At 46.1% G+C, this 19,712-nt stretch overlaps 1 protein-coding gene across 1 annotated transcript in view; it reads left to right on the top strand.

The window, feature by feature from the left end:
- Positions 1-19,712, top strand: part of TDRD10 (tudor domain containing 10) — a 615,000-nt gene that overhangs the window by 506,841 nt on the left and 88,447 nt on the right. The window contains exon 10 of the mRNA XM_086947598.1: positions 8,253-8,395. Within this exon, the coding sequence (XP_086803724.1) occupies positions 8,253-8,395 (143 nt within the window). The remainder of the gene's footprint in view (positions 1-8,252; positions 8,396-19,712) is intronic.

Genomic DNA, 19,712 nt, shown 5'->3' on the forward strand with positions numbered 1-19,712 from the left:
AAATTTCGCCGGGTACAGGAGTGAGTATTGGATCCCGGCCTGCATGAGCAGTTTCTTGGCCGGCATAAATTCTTTCCTGGCCGCCTGAACGCGGGGTTGAAGTCAGGGTAAAAGGAAATGTGATTACCTTTATGTGTGATCTTACCCTTCTCTCTGGCGAGTCGCAGAATGAGGTCTCTGTCCTGAAAATTCAGCAGTTTGGCTAGTATGGGGCGGGGCGTCGCGCCGGGTGGTGGTTTCTTACCAAGCGCTCTGTGTGCCCTTTCAACCGTGAAAACCTGGGATAGATCCGGGTCAAATAGTTCATGCAAAAGATCCGCCACATATACCTCCACCTTGCCAGTGTTCGCCGTTTCCGGAATTCCCGTGATTCGGATGTTAGATCTTCGGGACCTCGCCTCCAAATCATCTGTCTTGGCGCGCAGTGATTCCAGCTCCCTCTCGATGTTGGTGATATGCTGTTTGGTGTGTTGCTGGAACTCACAGCATTCGGTGTTCCTGTTCTCCAGGCTGTCCAGTCTGGTTTCGTGCGCGTCCACCTTGGTCTTGACAGACTCCAGTTGCGAGGACATGGCGTCCAGTTTTGAGTCTATGCTTTTCAGGCTTGACCTGACCTCCATTATCAACGCCCCGAAGTCTATATCCGTGGCGGGCCCTTGTGAGGTGGGGGGCTCCGTCTCTGGCCCCGATGTGCCTTGCTTGGCCTTCTGCTTTTGGTCAAATGTCAGCCTAGGTTGTCTTGCGTCATTTTTCCCGCCCATCATGGAAGTGGGGGGCTGCCTCCCAATGGGGTGCCCCGTGCAAGTCGTTTCTAGGATCGTCCTGCGACATTCAGGGGTCGTATATATATGCGAGTCAGGCTCCCTTCCGCATGTGCGTTGGACGACCAAGGATCTCTGGGGATGTCGAGCCGCAGGCAAAAAGTAGGCGCAGTTCCTAGAGCGATATCCATGTCAATATGTTAATCCAAACTATAGCCAATCAGGCGCAAGCACCCCTCTAAAACCTTCTCCTCAGAGGCCCTCAGATTTTCTACCGCACGTCGTGTGAAGGGAGTCTCCCTGAGCTCTGCTCAGTTTTCTTCTGTTTCTTCTGGTTTTCCAATTATTCAGCCATGTCTTCAAGTAAGAAGTCTTTATTTAGACCTTGTTCTTCTTGTGGAAAGTTGCGGTTCTACTCTGAAGACCCCCACAAGAAGTGTATTCACTGTCTTTATCCCGACCATGAGGTGGGCAAATGTAAAATGTGTAGGACCTTTTCAACTAAAACCCTTAAAGATAGGGAAGGTCGTCTCCTCCTTTGGTTACAAAGGCTTAAAGACAAAGATTCAGCTCTTTCTGTCGCGGAAAGCCTTGTGTCAGGAGCTTCTAAAGCCGCCTCAAAGCGTAGCAGTGTGCAGAAATTGCCATCTCCATTCTTGAAGAAAAAAAACTTTCTCTGGCTCCTGCTGTGTCTTCACCTTCTTCTGCTACGCCTACGCCCACGAGATCTGACTCTCAGGCGTCGACGATACCTATCGCCTCGTTGTCGAAGAAGAGTGCTTCGTCGACAGCAATATCTTCGTCGATGAGAGTTGTTAAAAGTGCCTCTTCATCTGCTCCCTCGACGAATGCTCCGTCGACGCCAGCATCATTGACAACCTCGTCGACGGCGGCTCCGTCAACGACGACCTCGTCGACGGCGGCTTCGTTGACTCCTATATCATCGTCATCGTTTACAACACCGACGACCTCGCCAACGACATCTTCTACCTTTGCATCTCTGCCACTTGTGCCGCTTACTTCATCCGCGGCTGTTTCTTCCAATGTGGACCCTCTCCACGAACGTCGCCGGGTACCTGTGGAACCGCTCACCGTTCCACGCGACACGCAGCCTCCATCACCTTTATTTGACACCGGTTCTGAGCAGGGATCTGATTCCGAGGAAGAGACTGATGATACCTTCAGAGCGAAAATTGCAAAAAACACAGTTCATGGACAGAATATAGAACAATGTCATACATTCACCCCAGTACAAGGATCTGGGCCTAAATCCATCGTTTTTTTGCACTCCACACCACCCTGGGTTAGACACTGGCTATATGCAAATCAGCTCTGACCCTGTGCCTCATGGGAACAGTCCAGTCCTTCAGAGCAGCGCGAAGCCCCTCTGAATTAGTTATTAAATGCCAAGACTATGGGGATAACCAGGACGATTCGTATTATCAAGAAGAGGAACGTTCGATTCAATTTCGTACAGCGACATTGTCTCTCATCTCCAATCTCCAGCACATGTTGGACGATTACAACAGGCGTTTCCCACCATCTCACTGGCGCCTACTGAGCCAGCACCTGCTGTGGCTCCTGCTCCGCTGCCCCAACCTGCAGCACCGGCTGCTCCGGTTCAAACGTCTGTCCGGATACACACTACAGTGTATGCCGATGATGATGATGCCCGCCCAGAACGAGAGGATGGTGAGGTTCGGGACGATGACGATGGTCACATGGCCGACTGGGACGATTACCAGATTCAGGCTCCGTCCCCGCCTCCTGTGACACCGGGGGATTCTCCACCTGTGGACATTGCAAGCTTCCACCAGCTTATGGATAGAGCGGCTCAACGCTTTCAATTACCTAGAGTCCAATTGGATGAAGACTGCTTCCTGTATGATTTTAAAAGTCAACCATTCAAACAGGTTCATACAGTCCCCATTATCGACTTTATCTGGAATGAGGCGGTTAAGTTGATGCAAACACCAAATTCCATCCCGGCACAACTACCCCGCCTAGAGAAGAAGTACAAGGCACCCCATTGTTCCCCGGAGTGCCTGGTTTGTGCAGGATAGAGTGGGTCGTCGCATTGATGCCATCGGGCGAAGGTTTTCTACGATGCTTCTTCTACTGTGCGAGCAGCCAATTCACTGGCCATACTGGGCCGCTACGACCGTCAGATGTGGTCTGACATGTCTGCATTTGTGGCCCTTATCCCTGAATCTTCCAAAGCAGAAGCTTTAAAAATCCTTCAATAAGGGGAGAGAGCATCGGAGGAAATAATTGACTGCTCTGTGGACATCGCTTGCACAGGATTCCGTCAGCTCGCAGGGGCAGCTGTGTTGCGACGCCAAGGTTGGCTTCGGTCTACCTCGTTTCGCCAAGAGGTTCAGGCGAAGATCCTGGATATGTCGTACGACGGCGATTCGCTCTTTGGTGCGCACGTTGACGAGGCGCTGCAGGCGATCAAAAAGGACACCGACACTGCTCATTCCTTAGGCACTTTGCAGTTCCGCAAACCGCCATTTCGTGGTGCACGCGGCCGCGGCACCTCTTCTACTTTTCGTGGAGGATCCACTCAATACCGCTCTTACAACCACGGAAATCAGCGATATTCCTCCCAATCACAGCAGTCCTCCCGTCAGCAATCTTCAAAAACCTATCGAGGGAAGTCTTCCTATAGAGGATCTGCTTCCAAACGACAATGACTTGCCTTTCCCGCCCACGGTTGGAGGGCGAATCTCCCTGTTCTTTTCACAATGGTCCTCAATCACCTTGGACCGTTGAGTACTGGACATTGTTTCAAAGGGCCATGCTCTAGAGTTCGTCAAATTTTCACCTCACACACCTCCAACTGGTCCACCTCCAGCACCCCTCAAAGAACTGTTCCAACAAATTTGCATTATGATACAGAAAGGTGCCATCGAAGTGGTTCCCAAGTCTCAGGAAGGGATGGGGTCCTATTCAGACAGGCGACTGGCGTCCAATCTTGGATTTACGAGCACTGAACAAATATCTGAAGTCCCAATCCTTCCGCATGCTAACGCTAGTGGAGATATGGCGCTTCTTTCCAAGGACGACTTCATGACCACTATCGACCTCCAGGACGCCTACTTTCATGTGCCAATCCTACCCCGGCACTGGAAGTTCTTGCGCTTCCGGGTTGGATGGAGACACTTTCAGTTCAGAGTGCTGTCCTTCGGCCTTGGCTCCGCCCCTCGTGTCTTCACAAAAGTCTTGGCTCCAGTGGTGGCTTACCTACGCCTGCGGGGCATCCACATTTTTCCTTACCTGGATGATTGCCTCATCAAATCGCAATCCCGCAGACAGCTGGTTCGGGACACTCAACTATGTCAGGACGTCTTTTGCTCCCTCGGTCTTTCCATCAATGCTGAGAAGTCGCAGGTACACCCAGCCTCCTTCAGAAACTTTCTAGGTGCCACTCTAGATAAGTCACTAGCCATGGCATTCATGTCTCAGGAGCGTCAGTTGAAAATTCTCCGCCTGGTGGCTCTTCTTCGTTCAAAACAGTCAATTTCAGCCCGGATATTGAAGTCGTTTCTGGGGATGGCGTCATCCGGCATCTCTCTGATCCCAAACTGCAGGCTGAGGAGTCTCCCTGTCCAGGATGAATTGGACGGACAGTGGCGTCAGGTTACCGGCTCTTTCCACGACCTGATCCGTGTAACCGCTCGCATGAATGCTGCTAACAAGTGGTGGGCGCAACCAACCAACTTTGCTGCGGGGACTTATTTCCTTATCACCGCTCCAGAACTCGTTCTGACAACGGACGCTTCTTTGGACGGGTGGGGCGCGCACCTTCAGGGACTGTACATAAATGGCAAGTGGACTCTGTCTCAACACTCTTGGCACATCAACAGGCTGGAATTGATGGCCATCTTTCTGGCGCTCAAATCGTTCCATCTTCTACTCTTGGGAGAATCGGTGCTTATCCAAACAGACAGTACCACCAGTATGCACTATTTCAACAAGCAGGGAGGCACAAAATCTCCTCTCCTGTCTCGGCTGGCTCAGGAGATCTGGGATTGGGCACTTCGTCACCACATTACACTGACGGCAGTTCATCTAATGGCATCTCCAACATTCTGGCGAATTCCCTCAGCAGGTCCGCGGCTGCGACCCACGAGTGGGAGTTACATCAGCCAACTCTCGACTCACTCTTTCAGATATGGGGTCGTCCGTCCTTGGATCTCTTCGCGACCCCGGAGAACCAGAAATGCCCATCTTACACAAGTTGGCATCCCCACCGCGGATCGTGCGGGAATCCCCTTTTGATGAACTTGTGCAGTCTATTCGCCTACGCTTTTCCGCTGGTGCCGCAAGTGTTGTGGAAAAAGCAGAGACAGCCGTGCCACATTCTCCTGATCGCCCCCAGATGGCCTCGACAAGCGTGGTTCTCGGGGCTGCTGCTCCTCTCTCAGTGCGAGCCCATCCTCCTTCATCCTCGAGCAGATCTCCTAACAATGGACATGGGTCAGATTTGTCATCCAAACCCCTCTTCTCTCAAATTATCGGCTTGGAACCTGAGCACTTTGAATTTGCCCACTTGAATATTTCACCAGAATGCAGGGACATTCTTGCCAATGCGAGAGCTCCGTCTACAGTTAAAACTTACAAGCTTAAGTGGAAGAGGTTCTGTCACTGGTGCGCAGCTGCCAATGTCTATCCCGTTCATTCCACTCCGGATCACCTGCTGCCTTTCTTTTTAAATCTGGCTCAATCAGGACTTTCCCATTCCACTTTACGAGTTTTGCTAGCGGCAATCTCTCGTTTCCGGCAGGATGGCTCCTCCTCCCTCTGCTCCTCCATAGTCATTCGCCAATTTTTCAAAGGTCTATTCAGGAAGTTCCCGGCCATTAGGCGTCCTCCTCCCGCCTGGCGTCTCAATGTTGTGTTGGCACAATTGATGAAAGCGCCATTCGAACCTATCCACAAAGTGGATTTAAAATTTCTGACCTGGAAGGTAGCCGTTCTCCTTGCTTTGACCTCCTCACCACGTGTGAGTGACATTCATGCGTTCACCATTAAGCCTCCTTTCCTCCAGGACTGTGTTGTCCTTCACACCAACCCGGCGTTCGTGCCTAAGGTGCCCACTGACATTCACATTAACAAACCTGTTTTCTTAAAGACTTTCTTTGCCAATCCTCAATCTCCGGCAGAACAACACTTGCATTCTCTGTACATTAAAAGATGCCTTAAATTTTACATCAGTAGGACGGCACCCTTTCGCATGTCCGATCAACTGTTCATTGCCTACGGACGCATGCGCAAGGGGCGTCCTGTTACCAAGCCAACTATTGCACGTTGGATTTCTTCAATAATTTCCTTCTGCCATCAGAAAGCCGGCAAACCTCTTCAAGCTTCAGTGAGGGCTCATTCCACCAGAGCGGTGTCATCCTCTACTGCCCTGTTTGCCGGCGTACCGCTCCATCAAATTTGCTGAGCAGCCACATGGTCCAACAGGCACACTTTCACGAAGCATTACTGCCTGGATGCGATCAATGAAGCAGATACGGCAGTTGGACAAGCGGTGCTTCGCAATCTCTTTCATTAAGGTGAGGCTCTGTCTTACCTCCGCCTGTATGTTTTTCTATGGCTATTGTTATTACTTGCATGGCTGCATTGTGTCTCCTTGAGTCTATTCATGCTATGCATGGCTGTTCGAGCCTAAGGCTGAGTACTACAGCTCACTATTCTATTCAAGCATGTGAATCTATAAAAGACACCCTAATACTGGAGAAGAACAATTGTTACTTACCTGTAAACAGGTGGTTCTCCAGTATTGGTGTCTTTCATAGATTCACATGCGACCCACCCACCTCCCCTCAGAGGCTCGCTTTCTCCTCATAGACACTTTTGTCACTCCTGTGCTACGAAAATCTGAGGGCCTGAGCCTCTGAGGAGAAGGTTCTAGAGGGGTGCTTGCGCCTGATTGGCTATAGTTTGGACTAACATAATGATATGGATATGTTATAAGGTGTTTTCTCTTTTCCTATGTGTTAATGCTAATCTTGATACTTATAAAGTATTTCTTGTTTCGAAACCTCTATTATATGTTTTATATATATAAGAAGATTGAAGGGGTTTCTGCTGTTTTTCCTGTGCTGGCAGGCTGCCAATAAATCCTGTATTTATCAGCTCCGTGTTGGTCTTCTTCACTTGGAGTGCCTGCAACTGACTGTATATATATATATATATATATATATATATTTATACATATTTTTGGTTTCTTATTGCTATGTTATTTACCGTGGGGCTCCCACTTCGACGACGGGGAATACTCAAGCATGTGAATCTATGAAAGACACCAATACTGGAGAACCACCTGTTTACAGGTAAGTACCAATTGTTCTTATTCTAAATATATCCTTATTTTTAATGTAACTCCACTACAAAAAAGCTACTACTGTATGCTGAGGAGAAATGAAGCACCCGTTATAATCGTTGGAATGCCACATCAAATTCCGATCATGCATGCCATTGAAACAAAATGGTCTCTGCACGCTTCATTCCCATAAGAAAACATAGCCTTATCAAGATGGCCAGTCATGACGTGATAACCCCATTGAGCATGCTGTATGTGTTGGGATAATCACATTTGCAAACTTCAAGGCCTAAGGCGCCCTTGATCACGCAGATCAATCACAAGCTTAATCATGCAGCGTCCATCGCCTGAGTAGCTCTAATGGCGTGCCTTGCAGTGTCACGCGCTGCAGACCATTTAGTCCCTGTCCCAACTACCAACACAAGACAAAACTCAGCGGTCAGACGGATTAAAAGGTATTTAATCTTCCAATACGTCATATTACTCTTAAAAGTAAAGCCAGTTAAAAAAACTCAATTTTAAAAAGTACACCTTATAACCTGCCACATAAAAAAGCTCCCCAAATTGGAATAACCAATATATAATAAAAGCATTTAGTAATCAGTTATGCATTAAAATCAACCTCCAAACACACAATATCAATCTCTAAAACCTTTAACCTTTAATTCAATAATTAAGAAATTCACGAATGCAGATACTAAACTGATAATGAGCAGCAAAGAAAAACGGAAGATGGCTTCTGGTCAAGGGTTTATAGAGCGACATGTTCATTCTGATTCTATAGTTTTGATTTTGGTTAGAAGTTGCTTTAAATGGCTGCACATGGAGTAGCAATAAAGATATATGCATAACGATAGTGCCAGGTCTTGAAATGAAATGATTATTGCCTTTGTGGGAATTACATAGAACAGGTATTCTGCACATGAGTTTGTTCAAACATTCTGTGGTCCAAGTTTGCATGAGGTGGTTAGCGTGCATCTGATTATGATCCATTTTGGTTTTGGATCCTTGATGTGCGTGTCTCTGAGATGTCCTGCTCTACTTGTCTCTGGAATGGGGTTATCATGTGATGTTTGAGGCACTATTAGCTGGGAACATTCAATGGCTGCAGTTATTTGTGCTTTAGCCCTCTTAATTGTGTTCTTGATATTTTTTAGGAAATGCATTTAAAAATGATGAAACTGTTCAGATCACTGGCAGAAGTGGAATGTAAGCAGCCACCATTGCAGCAAAAGGATGTCAAGTGTGGGACACGGTGCCTGGCAAAATGTAATCTTGGTGATGGGGATGCTTGGAACAGGTGAGGAACATTAAGTATGGAAAATAAAGCTGGTGAAGGAATCCAGTGTCACAGATGTTCTTGAAAGGTATTGAGTAATAAGACATTTTGATGCACTGAGTTCCAAATGCCAAACAATTCCATGTTGATCCCTCTGAAAGGGGGGTAGAAACAATGCCAGGGTAGGTGTTCAGTGGTAGTGTCTTTGCTGCATAACATCACTGTAGTTGTAGTGGAAGGATAATGTTTTTAGGAGATTAGCCCATATGGAGGGAATTGAGATTTAGGGCCTGATTTACCCTTTCGAGTACAGAGTATGTATGGTCACTATGGCGAAGTACTTTACTTCCGCCATGGTGAGGGTTATCTGCCCACCAAATTTAGAAATGTCCACCGGTAAGTGACAGTCTCCTGAATTTCCAGAAACCGCCATCATAGCGATTCCTGTGAATGCATTGAAAGTTTGACATATGGTTTTGTCATCCTAATGGAGCCGTACGCCTTAATTTCAACATTTTGTTTTTCTCAGAAACCCAAAGTGCGAATTTAATTGTTTTTGTAAATAAAAAAAACAATGTCCTCTGCGCTATGGATGTTTACTCCCATTGTGTGGGGGTCATTTAAAGCTTATCGGTTCCACATGACAGTATGTGAAAATAAAAACTGGCTATGGCTTCGCCCACTCAAAATAGGGTGGATGGACACGTGGCCAAACTTTCTGATAACCCTTACTCCTTTGGGCCGTCAGAGGTATATGTATACAGTGGGGATGAAGGGTTGTATGAAGCAACAAGTTCCACAACCCCGCATTCCTACACCACGCGGTATGAATAACGTCTTAACCATGCATTGCTTTACCACGCATGCCTTTACCACGAATTTTCTTGGTAAAGGCATACATGGTAAAGGGGTATGCATGGCTAAGGTCACCACCCCTCCAGCCATGGAAATTATCCCTGACCCCTCCAGCCCTGAAAACTACCCCTGACCCCCCAGCCCTGAAACCTTGCCCCAATCCCCGCAGCCCTAAAAACAACCAAAACTACCTCCAACCCACAGCCCTAAAAACTACCCCCAGCCCTGAAGACTAGCCCCGATTTCCCCCAGACTTAAACCTACCCCCGACCTACCCCCAGCCCAGAAAACTACTCGAGCCACCACCAGGCCACAAAACTACCCCCAACCAAGCCCACAAAACTACCCCGACCCCCGGTCCTCAAAACTACCCTGACCCAGTCCCACTCAACCCACGTGGATCTCTTCCTGCTTCCATTCATCAGTAGCTGCACTACCCCGTCTCACCCTCAACCTAAAATTATGCCCCTTCGGTCCAGCCCTCAAAAATATCCCGACCCATTGTTGCCATCAATGATCTCAGGATGTGGTGCTGATGAGAACTTCCTGGCGAACATGGGGTGAATCGCATGGCTGCTTGAGGTGTTGTAAAAATCAGATGTACATCTCACATGGGTTATTATAATTTTGTAAATACAATTGTAAATATTAAGTTTTTTATTTTCATTGTTGATTATAACAATTAAGATGACCTTTACAATAAATATCTTCAATTTATTTTAAGTATGCTGCGTGCTCTGTAGTGTCACAGATAGTAACTTTCTCTCATGTATTTGGTAAGCAATACCACTGAACCTCAAAACATCTTTTTTCAGTATTTAGGTTGGTTATATATGAGTAATTGTTGTATCTGTTAGAGACTACTAGCCGCAGATTCCTTCAAGTAGAATTATCCCCAGGCGTGAGACTGGAACCAGAAACTTTTTGCAACAGCATCCCTGCGCGCTGGGTGGACGGCATCACATGACTCTGCCCATGCGTCGTCCGCGTATGTGACGTCAGGGAGGCCACATAAGCCCTCCCCCGGCGCGCCTACTTCAGTTTTTTCCGTTTCCGCGTGCAGCGCGGATCTGGATCGTGCTCTGGGCCTGTATAGGCCTTTCCCCTTTCGCTATTGCTTGTGTGTGGGAACAGTGTGCGGATGCCTTCGAGCTTTAAGTCTAGCTCAACTTGTGGACGCCTCATGTTGGCGACGGACCCTCACCCCATCTGTATGTGGTGTTTGGGAGAACACCACAATTGTGAGGCGTGCCAGCAGATGAAGCCGAAGTCCCGGCGGGAGCGCCAGATAAAACTTCTCTCGCCTCGCATGTCCAGGTCGGCGTCTTCATCTCACCCTGCCCCTGCTGAGGTACATCAACATATTCTCCAGCATATTCGCGCAATCATCAACAGTGATAACAACTATCCTGTAGCCAGGCATTTCCGGGCAGTGCATGACAAAAAACTCAAAGATTTTGAGTACACTGTTTTGTGTTCGGTACCTCAGCCCGGCCAGGGTGGGGACCGTATGAAGCTACTCAGGCAGAAAGAATCCCACTTCATACTATCCTTAGACACTAAGGCCCCTAACTGCCTTAATTTGACGGAAGACCTAAGCAATTTTTTATAAACCTGCTTCTCTAATTTTCCAATTTGAGTCCCTGAATATCCTATGGGTATTTGGCCTGCTGTTATACACTCTCAATTTTCACATCTTAGCCTGCTGCTTGGGTGCAACTTTCTATATTTAGTCACCGGCTGGTGACTACTGTAATTTTTTATTAATGTAGAAAGAATATTACAATACATTGATTTGTCTTGCCGTTTCTACATTGTATTTGAAAGCATCAAATTAGGCTGTCTTTAACGTGTCATTTTTGCTGTGTACTTTTTATACATATTTTTCATTTTCTGTGTTTTGGGTCAGAGCCTTAATTGTTGTGTTCTCTTTACGTATGATTTATCACTGCACTTTTTTCTGGTTATTGTTTGTGTGGACAGCATATTTCTCTATTGAAACGCATTCACTTATGAATTTTGAAACAGGCACTATGTCGCAACATTTAGAAAGTGTTTTTCAATTAATTATTGTGAAAACTCTTGATTCTTTCTATTATCTGGCACTATGTCGTTAATCTTTGAAAGTTTCTTGTGTTTTTTAATCATTTAAATATCTATTTGAAAAACTATGTCTTAATTTGATTGCCACATTTATTGACTAATTGCAAGCTTATTCTGTAAATATTAGTCTGTCTGCGTTTTCATGCATATGAGTTAGTCTGTCCACCATTTCTATTATTAATGCAGAGAGGGCGTATATACACTTTTTTGTATTGTCCCACTTTTATTTTTACTATAAATGTTCCTAAGTTTAAGAGCGCGTTATGTGAACAAGCTCCCAAGTGGAGTGAAACGCGTCGTCTTTTTACTGAATAAATTGTCATCCTGCAACTCACTTGAGGAGTGATTCTTTCTTGTTCTATGCACGCTGCATTGAAAGAGGCTTCTGGAGGTCCATACCTGTTTGGTTCCGCCGATCATTGACGGAACAGGAGTGTGTGTGTGTATATATATATATATATATATAATGTTTTCCCATATCAATGCAGCCCCAATGGAGGCTAAACAATGTAGTTGCATATATAAAACACTTGCATTTGCCAATATATAAAAGACACATGAGGGTAATTAGCACTTAAACTCTGTCTTTTAATGAGTCAAACACTCAAAACAGGCAATAATTTCGCATAGAAGACATTGTTAGCCTACAGGCTGCATTGCAAACCAATAGCATGGAAAATGAAAGCATTTTCAACAAAAACTGGCACCGTGCCTTTAAGGCAGCCATGACCCCCTAGCTTCCCATCATGCCTCAGGGGTGACAGTTGGGTCAGTTGTTCTTTCCGGCTCCTTCTGTCAGGACCCTGGATTCACAGCTCTCTACTTTTTTGGCTTTTCAGTCAAAAATTCTCCTTTTTTTCTGGGGTTTCTTTGCTTCACTCGACATCTTTTGGCATTTGAGTGCTGGATAACCCATTTTTTTGAGACAGAAGCAAATTTATTCTGTCAAAATGCCTTCTTTATTCGATCCTTGCCCTGCCTGTGGCAAGAAGAAGGCCAAGACAGACAACCATGAAGTGTGTAACCTGTTTCTGCCTGATTCCCACTCTCCTTCCACATGTCCACACTGCAGGAAGTTGTCTAAAAGAACTGTCAAAGACAGGGAGAGTGTCGTAAATATTTAATTTACCATCTTAATTTCTATGCAGGTAAGTACTTAATCAATAATAACTCAATCGGAAAGAAAGAAAACAGAGTCCGTGGTGTTAGAGTTCTTAGGGGTTTTTATTCCTTAAAAAGGAATCATTCCGGAATTGGATATCATGTTCCTGCAACCACACGGGGTTCAGGAAGGGATAGAGCAATGTTTTATTGACAGTACATAGCTTATATACTTAATTTACATCATAGAAAGCAGTGTAGTAGGCGTAACAGCTGAGAGTAGACAAGATAACAGCATCCACGTGTTACTAGTACGTAATCAGAAGGCGTGGACTAGGCGTAACTGTAGGTGTGCTTTAGAAACGTCACAGGTAGGTGTCACATGTGGGTGGCACTAAACAGAAATGTTGCAATGTCAGCAGAAATCGGAAGCTTAGAGGCGCGCGCAGCTGCATGACGTGTGATTGGCGTGAAACTGGAGGGTGCAGGGGGCTTGACATTTGCACTGACGGAAAAGAGACAGAAGTCTAGCATGTCAGATCAACTTGTGCTTCTATCGTATCTGATATCTGATGTTTAGGAACTGAGCTATCTGGGCGGAAAGGTCTCTGGGGCAGAAGCTATTCTATACTGACTGTGAGTGCGTGTATAAGCGCCTGAGTGTCTGCATGAGAAGCGTGGGGGCATGGGCCTTCCATGGGAGCATGGTAACAGAGGCTATGAATTACTTGCACGGAGACAGGCCGGCCCTTTGGCTCTGCAGCTGGGGAATGTTTACTGAAACTAGTAGGCAGGAATGTATCTTCGAGGAGCGGAACAGATAACTCGAAGGTTGTAGTCAGTTTTGGCAGGCAGCAGGCTGAGCTGAGCGTGGTGGGCCGCGCTGGAAGTAAGGCAGAGTTCACGGGTACGGGGGCAGCCTGGGCTGAGGCTTTCAGAGTCAGAAGGAAGGAAAAGGCTCGATGGCAGAAATTCTGGGCCTATTTTGCCAGAGCTGAAAAACATGTAGAGTACACTACAAAAAGACATTGGCATAGCATACTTAGGAACGGACTATCTAACCCATTCAGGGTGGGTCTGAAAGAGGACATGTTAACGTTGGACGCAAATGTATTTGCTTCTTCATAGCTGGCACAGGAGGGAAGTTACATGCACTTTAACTCGTACATGGAGACGGTGGGGTACACGATAGGGAACATAACTTGACCAAAAATTTATATTTCCTCATTCCCTCCTTGTTCCCTACGGACCCTTCATGATATATCGATCATCATGAATTGATCAGTTTGTTCTTGTAACATAATTTGTTCGTCTCTCTTCCGTTGTCTGTTTGAGAGAAAACTGGAATGTTCAATGCACGATGTGGCACACAGTCCACATATCGCCGGCCCACACTGTAGGCACAGGCAGCAGCTGAATATTATGACAAGGCCAAAGCCTAGGAAGGATAGGATCTTCCATCCCCAAGCGGACAACGTTGTCCAGAACCAACCGGACCAAGTCCAGGTGCCTGGAGTCTGATGTATTAAACTTGCAATTTTGTGAAGACGTGTAATAGCTTTGTATACAGATGGCGCGTTTTCTGGAATGAAAACACAGCAACTTGACCCGATGACCTTACAGGCTCCACCTCTATCTGCCAAGATGACGTCAATAACAAGACGATTCTGAAGGACAACAACCCGCATGGCGGACTGTTCCTCAGTTAGGTTACCTAAGGCGGAGGCAGTTTCATGTACTACAGCTTCAAGGGTTCTAGTTAATCTACGTATTAATTTACTGTTTTGGACGGGGCCTAAAAAGAAAAAGAATCCTTTATTAAAATCGGTGTACTGTTCCCATGCCGTTTCTGTATAGTCGACAAGCGGGATATCTCTTCGGAGTCTATTCTTTACTAGATTTGTGTTTCTGTGATAATCAGGAGGGGCTAGAAAAACAGGTGGCAGAAGGAATGCAATATAACAGGTACCATCCCAATCTGGAGGCAGACGTATGTATGCGGTATGACCACAAACAAAATAAGAATGACGGGTAGCTTTAAAGGATGATTTACCATGATCACTGAATTCGACCACAGTAGTACATTTACTATGACCTAAGTGTACTGAACCTTTCTTTCTGACACATAATTCACCTGTGACTGGTAATACTGACATAGCGGGTAGAGCTGGTGCAGCTTCGGATTCAACAGTAAGAATCATAAGGTTAATTGTGTAATTACTTAATCCATATACTTCATTTTCTAGATCAGTTCCTATTCTAATGGGGAGTCCCTCCTTATCAGGGTAACAGACGTTGAGCAGGACTAAGTTCAGGTTTCCCCAAACCCAGCTCCCGTCAAGAACAGCAATATCAGGATCTAGGGAATTAATTATTCTGAACCATGCACCACAGGAGCCGTTATGAGTGAACGGGTACGGAAAGAGGGGCAGAGCTCCCTTGTAATTCTGGTAGGGAGGGAGTCGGCCACATATCCAGCAGTTTGTAGCGTTATTAGTCTGATGGGAGTGATGTAACATACTAATGAATGTGTTGTTGCGCAGCGCAAGTCTGTAAGAAAGTTCATGTGGAGGTAACTCGCTAAAAGAATGTTCAGCAGAAACATTGTAAGCAGATTGTTCACGCTTGAAAATAGGGCAATAGATTGGAAGAAGTACACTTGCAACAATTATCAGAATACTTAGAAAAAACATAATTAATAATGTCACTATACAGTGACTACGCAGTGATTTGCAGTATGTACGTTTCTTGAATTGTCTCTCTCTCTCTCTATCTCGATCTAGGGGATACATGTCAGAAACTATTTAACCGATTCACCTAGGGGAGGACTTAAACAATTAAACTGTCTGACTTGCTAGATCGAAGCTTGATTCGATACTCCTCTTGGGGAGTTTTCTCTCGTTCAGGTAATTTAAAGTCACTAGGTTTAATACAGTCTTTGGTGGGGGTGGGCGAGTCAAGGTCTGGTTTCAGTTCATTACATAATTTAATATGACTCGTGTGGACCCACCCCTTTCTGCCCTCCAACTTCACTGCGGTCCTCGTAGTAAGAAGGACGGTCTTCGGTGCTTTCCAGCGGGGCTCCAGCGGGCTTTTCCTGTCAAAATTCCTCACTAGGACCATGTCGCCAGGACGGACATCATGCGGCTTTACATCAGTGTTGTCAGGAAAGGCTGCGGCAACCTGTGAACGACATGATTGGAGTGCAGACATCAAGGAGGCAAGGTAATCCGTCAACATGTTACAATCAACATCGGTAATTTTCTTAGGAATGGCGTCCCCCACATATTCGGTGGTCTGCCAAAGACCACTTCGTACGGGGATAGTCCTGATCTCGAATGTGCAACCATTCTCATATAGAACAGTGCAACTGGCAGGGCGACTATCCAGTCGACCCCTTTCTCCTGGCATATTTTGGCAAGACGAATCTTAAGTGTCTGGTTATGCCTCTCTACAAGGCCTGCGGCTTCGGGATGTCGGACACAGTGGAATTTCCACTGATATCCTAGCAAAAGGGAGACATGCTTCATGAGTTCGGATGAGAACGGCTGTCCGTTATCTGAGTACACGACACAAGGCAGGCCGTATCGTGGGAAGAATTCTCGAACCAGCTGCTTGGCAGTGGTCGGGGCAGTGTAATCTGAGACTGGGTATGCTTCGGTCCAACGAGAAAGTGCACAAACAACTACGAGGACATATTTGAATCCTCGACAACGGTCCATCTGGATATAATCCATCTGGAGGACTTCAAAAGGGTGATCGGGAGGATGAAATCCACCTTGCTCTACAGGGACGCTTTTACCTGGATTGAACTGACAACAGATCATGCAAGTACGCACTTTCTGTTTTGCTGCCGCTCGTAAGTGTTTGTTGTACCAGAGATTCTGTAAACTGTCTAACATAGCTTTTTCTCCTAGATGTGCAGGACTATGTGCTGTATTTATCATGATTTGAACCATTGAGTCGGGGAGGAACCATGTAGGTTTTCCCTTTGTGACCCATCCTTGATCTGTCTGGATCCCTCCTAGTTCAGTCCATTTCTTTATTTCATCTGAAGTAGCATGTGTCTGAATATCGATTACGTCTAGGGTGGGATCCCTGACTGACATACACTGAGTTGGTACTATTGTCTTTGTCACATCAGTAGTCTGGGTGTGAGTCAATGCTGTATGTTTTGCTGTCTGGTCTGCCAGGTCGTTACCCTGGGAAACAGAATCTGTAACCTTAATGTGTGCTTTACACTTCATGACTGATATGCCCGAGGGCAAATGTATTGCTTCTAATAGTGCTTGAATGAGGGGACCGTGTTGGATCTTGGCACCATGAGAGGTCAAAAAACCTCTTTCTTGCCATAACATGCCGAAGTCGTGTACGACTCCGAACGCATAGCGGGAATCAGTGTATATGTTAACATTTCTGTTCTTGGCTAGACTACAAGCTCGGGTCAGAGCGATGAGCTCCGCTGCTTGAGCAGACAATGTGTCAATACGGTGTGTTTCTTTAACTTCAGTTTCAGTGGTCACTGCATATGCGGCCACTAATTCTCCTGTACTTGTTCTCATGCATGAACCGTCCACATAAAGTGTCAGGTCTGGATTTGTCAATGGAACATCTGTTAGGTCTCGTTGAGGTTTTGTTACTGTATCAATGATCTCTATGCAATCATGCGGTGTTGGATCGGTCATAATTGCAGGCAACAATGTTGCGGGGTTCAAGATGCTACAGCGTCGGATTTCTATGTGTGGCTGGAATAGTGTCAATTCATAACCTGTCAATCGTGCTATGGTTAAGTGTTGAGTCTGGGTTCTGTTTAAAAGAACCTCTACAGAATGTGGAACTTGAACTGTTAATGGGTGTCCTAAAACAATTGAATCGCTCTGTCTGATTGCTAATGCTGTTGCTGCTACTGACTTTAAGCACGCAGGGAGTGCCTGGGCTACTGAATCCAATGTACTTGAAAAATAAGCGCAAGGCTTATGTGAACCTGCTTGGTCTTGAGTGAGGACAGACAGTGCTGTACCCTCACGTTCTGTAACAAAAAGTGTAAAAGGTTTGCTGTAACATGGTGTCGCTAGAACTGGTGCTTGGCATAACGCTTTCTTTAATTCCTCGAAGGCTTGTGTATGTTCCTGAGTCCAGGGAAGGACAGTCGAAGTCGCTGCCTCCTGTGTTGTTAACTGAATGAGTGGTTTGGCTAGAAATGCATACTGAGGAATCCATTGTCTACAGTACGAGGTGAGGCCTATGAAGGCCGGCACTTCCTTTTGTGTCCGGGGTTGTGGCATATTTGCAATTAACTGAATGCGATCGGGAGTGAGCTGTCTCCCCACTTTGGACAGCAAGTGACCCAAGTACACAACTTGCTGAACACAGAATTGTAGCTTCGAAGGAGACACCTTGTGTCCCTTGTCGGCCAGAAAATGTAAAACTGTCAGTGATGCTTGTTCACATTCGGGCTCACTTCGTGCGGTGATCAGCAGATCATCGACGTATTGCAGTAAAGCGGTGTTAACTGGCATTGTGATACAATCAAGTTGTCTTTTCAGTGCTTGGCTATAGATGCTGGGGCTTTCTGTGAATCCTTGAGGTGCGCGTGAAAATTTGAAGCTGCGTCCATTTAAACTGAATCCGAAGAGATATTGGCTCTCTGGATCAATAGGTACGCTGAAGAAGGCGTTCTTGAGGTCAATTACAGTAAAGAACGTCGCTTCTGAATCAATAGCAGTCAATAAGGATGAGATGTCGGGAACCACAGGGTACTGTGGGATAATGCATTTATTCAGTTCTCTTAGATCTATCACCAGCCGATATACTGGCGGTGCATTGGGATCAGTACGTTTAAGAATCGGAATGATGGGTGAATTACAGATATTGGAGTCGGTCTCTACGACCACTCCCTGGGTAATGAGCTCTTCAATGATTTCCAGTAAAGCCACTACAGCATCGGGTGGTAACTTGTATTGTCTGATTCTGTGTAAAACTACACCTTGTTTGAGTGTAACACGGTATGGGGTAATGTGCATACAACCTACATCAGTTGGGCCTTTTGCCCACAGGTGATCTGGTACATTTTTCAGTCTGACATCAAACTCACGTAACATATAATGACCCTTGAAATCCCGCAAAAAGAGTCTGACTCCCTCCGGGGAACAGCAGATTACGGCTCCTAGAGCCTTCAATGTTTTAATTCCTAACAGATTTTCTGGACATGATTTCGTAAGTAACAAGTCAGTAACACGTGATAATGGACCCACAGCCAGGGGAACTGGTTCTGATACCTCATTTACAATGGGCTGTCCTGAAAAACCAAGGGAAACATTCTGTGAGCCTGAGAGGGGTGCCCCTGGAACTTCCTCATGACTGATAGTGGTGCGACTTGCCCCTGTGTCAATTAAAAACTTTCTGTCTTTTCCCAATACTTGACTATGTACATAAGGACCCTCTTGATCTACAGGAATTTCAATAAGAGGCAAGCCACCCTCCCTCTCTAGGCTGTTTCATGTATATCGTGGATAATCGGGGTATGCGGACTGGGCATACTGGTACATCTGTTGTGAAACTTGCTGGGTCGCGGAAATGGGCTGTGGCTGTGATACCGCTACGGTCTGTGCTGTAGATGATGAAGCATGCGTAGGCTATGTATTCTGCATGGGCTGTATATTCTGTGAAGACTGATGCTGGTTATGGTCTTGTCTAGACGGATGCGGTCTTTCTTTAGTTTTACCTGTTGCTATGTTATGTTTCAGAACCGGGCATTCGTGTACATAGTGACCTGGCTGCTTGCAATAGTTGCATGTCCCTTTAACGGGAGCTGCGGTGTGACCTGTCTGGGTCGTACCCTTTCTGTGGCCGTCGGTTGGGACCGACTGGGCTACTAGCATTTTCATTTTCGTGTCTTTCATACGTTTCTGCTCCTGATCCTGCTCTTCTCTAATTCTGTTCTGATGATATTGTAACATTTGTAACATCTGGGATGGTGTATTGGCTTGCCATGTACTCTCGACCTTGTATACACGGTTTTTAACTGCTAACAGGGAATTTTCGACTAACTTTGATACAAAAAGATGCGGGTACGACTCGCTACTTGGTTTAAGACCACTATTAATAATGAAACATTTCTCGAATCTTGAATAGAAGTCACTAGTATCTTCGTCGGGTTTCTGTTTACAGGCTGATATTGCATCCCAGTCTTCCTTTCTAGTTGTCAATAATCTTGGCAGAACCTGTACTCTCAGACCTGGTAATGCTTTAGTTTTCTCCCCAAGGCCTACCCCTGGGA

Source organism: Lissotriton vulgaris, chromosome 12 (genome assembly GCF_964263255.1).
Source record: "Lissotriton vulgaris chromosome 12, aLisVul1.2, whole genome shotgun sequence".
Classification (NCBI taxonomy): domain Eukaryota; kingdom Metazoa; phylum Chordata; class Amphibia; order Caudata; family Salamandridae; genus Lissotriton; species Lissotriton vulgaris.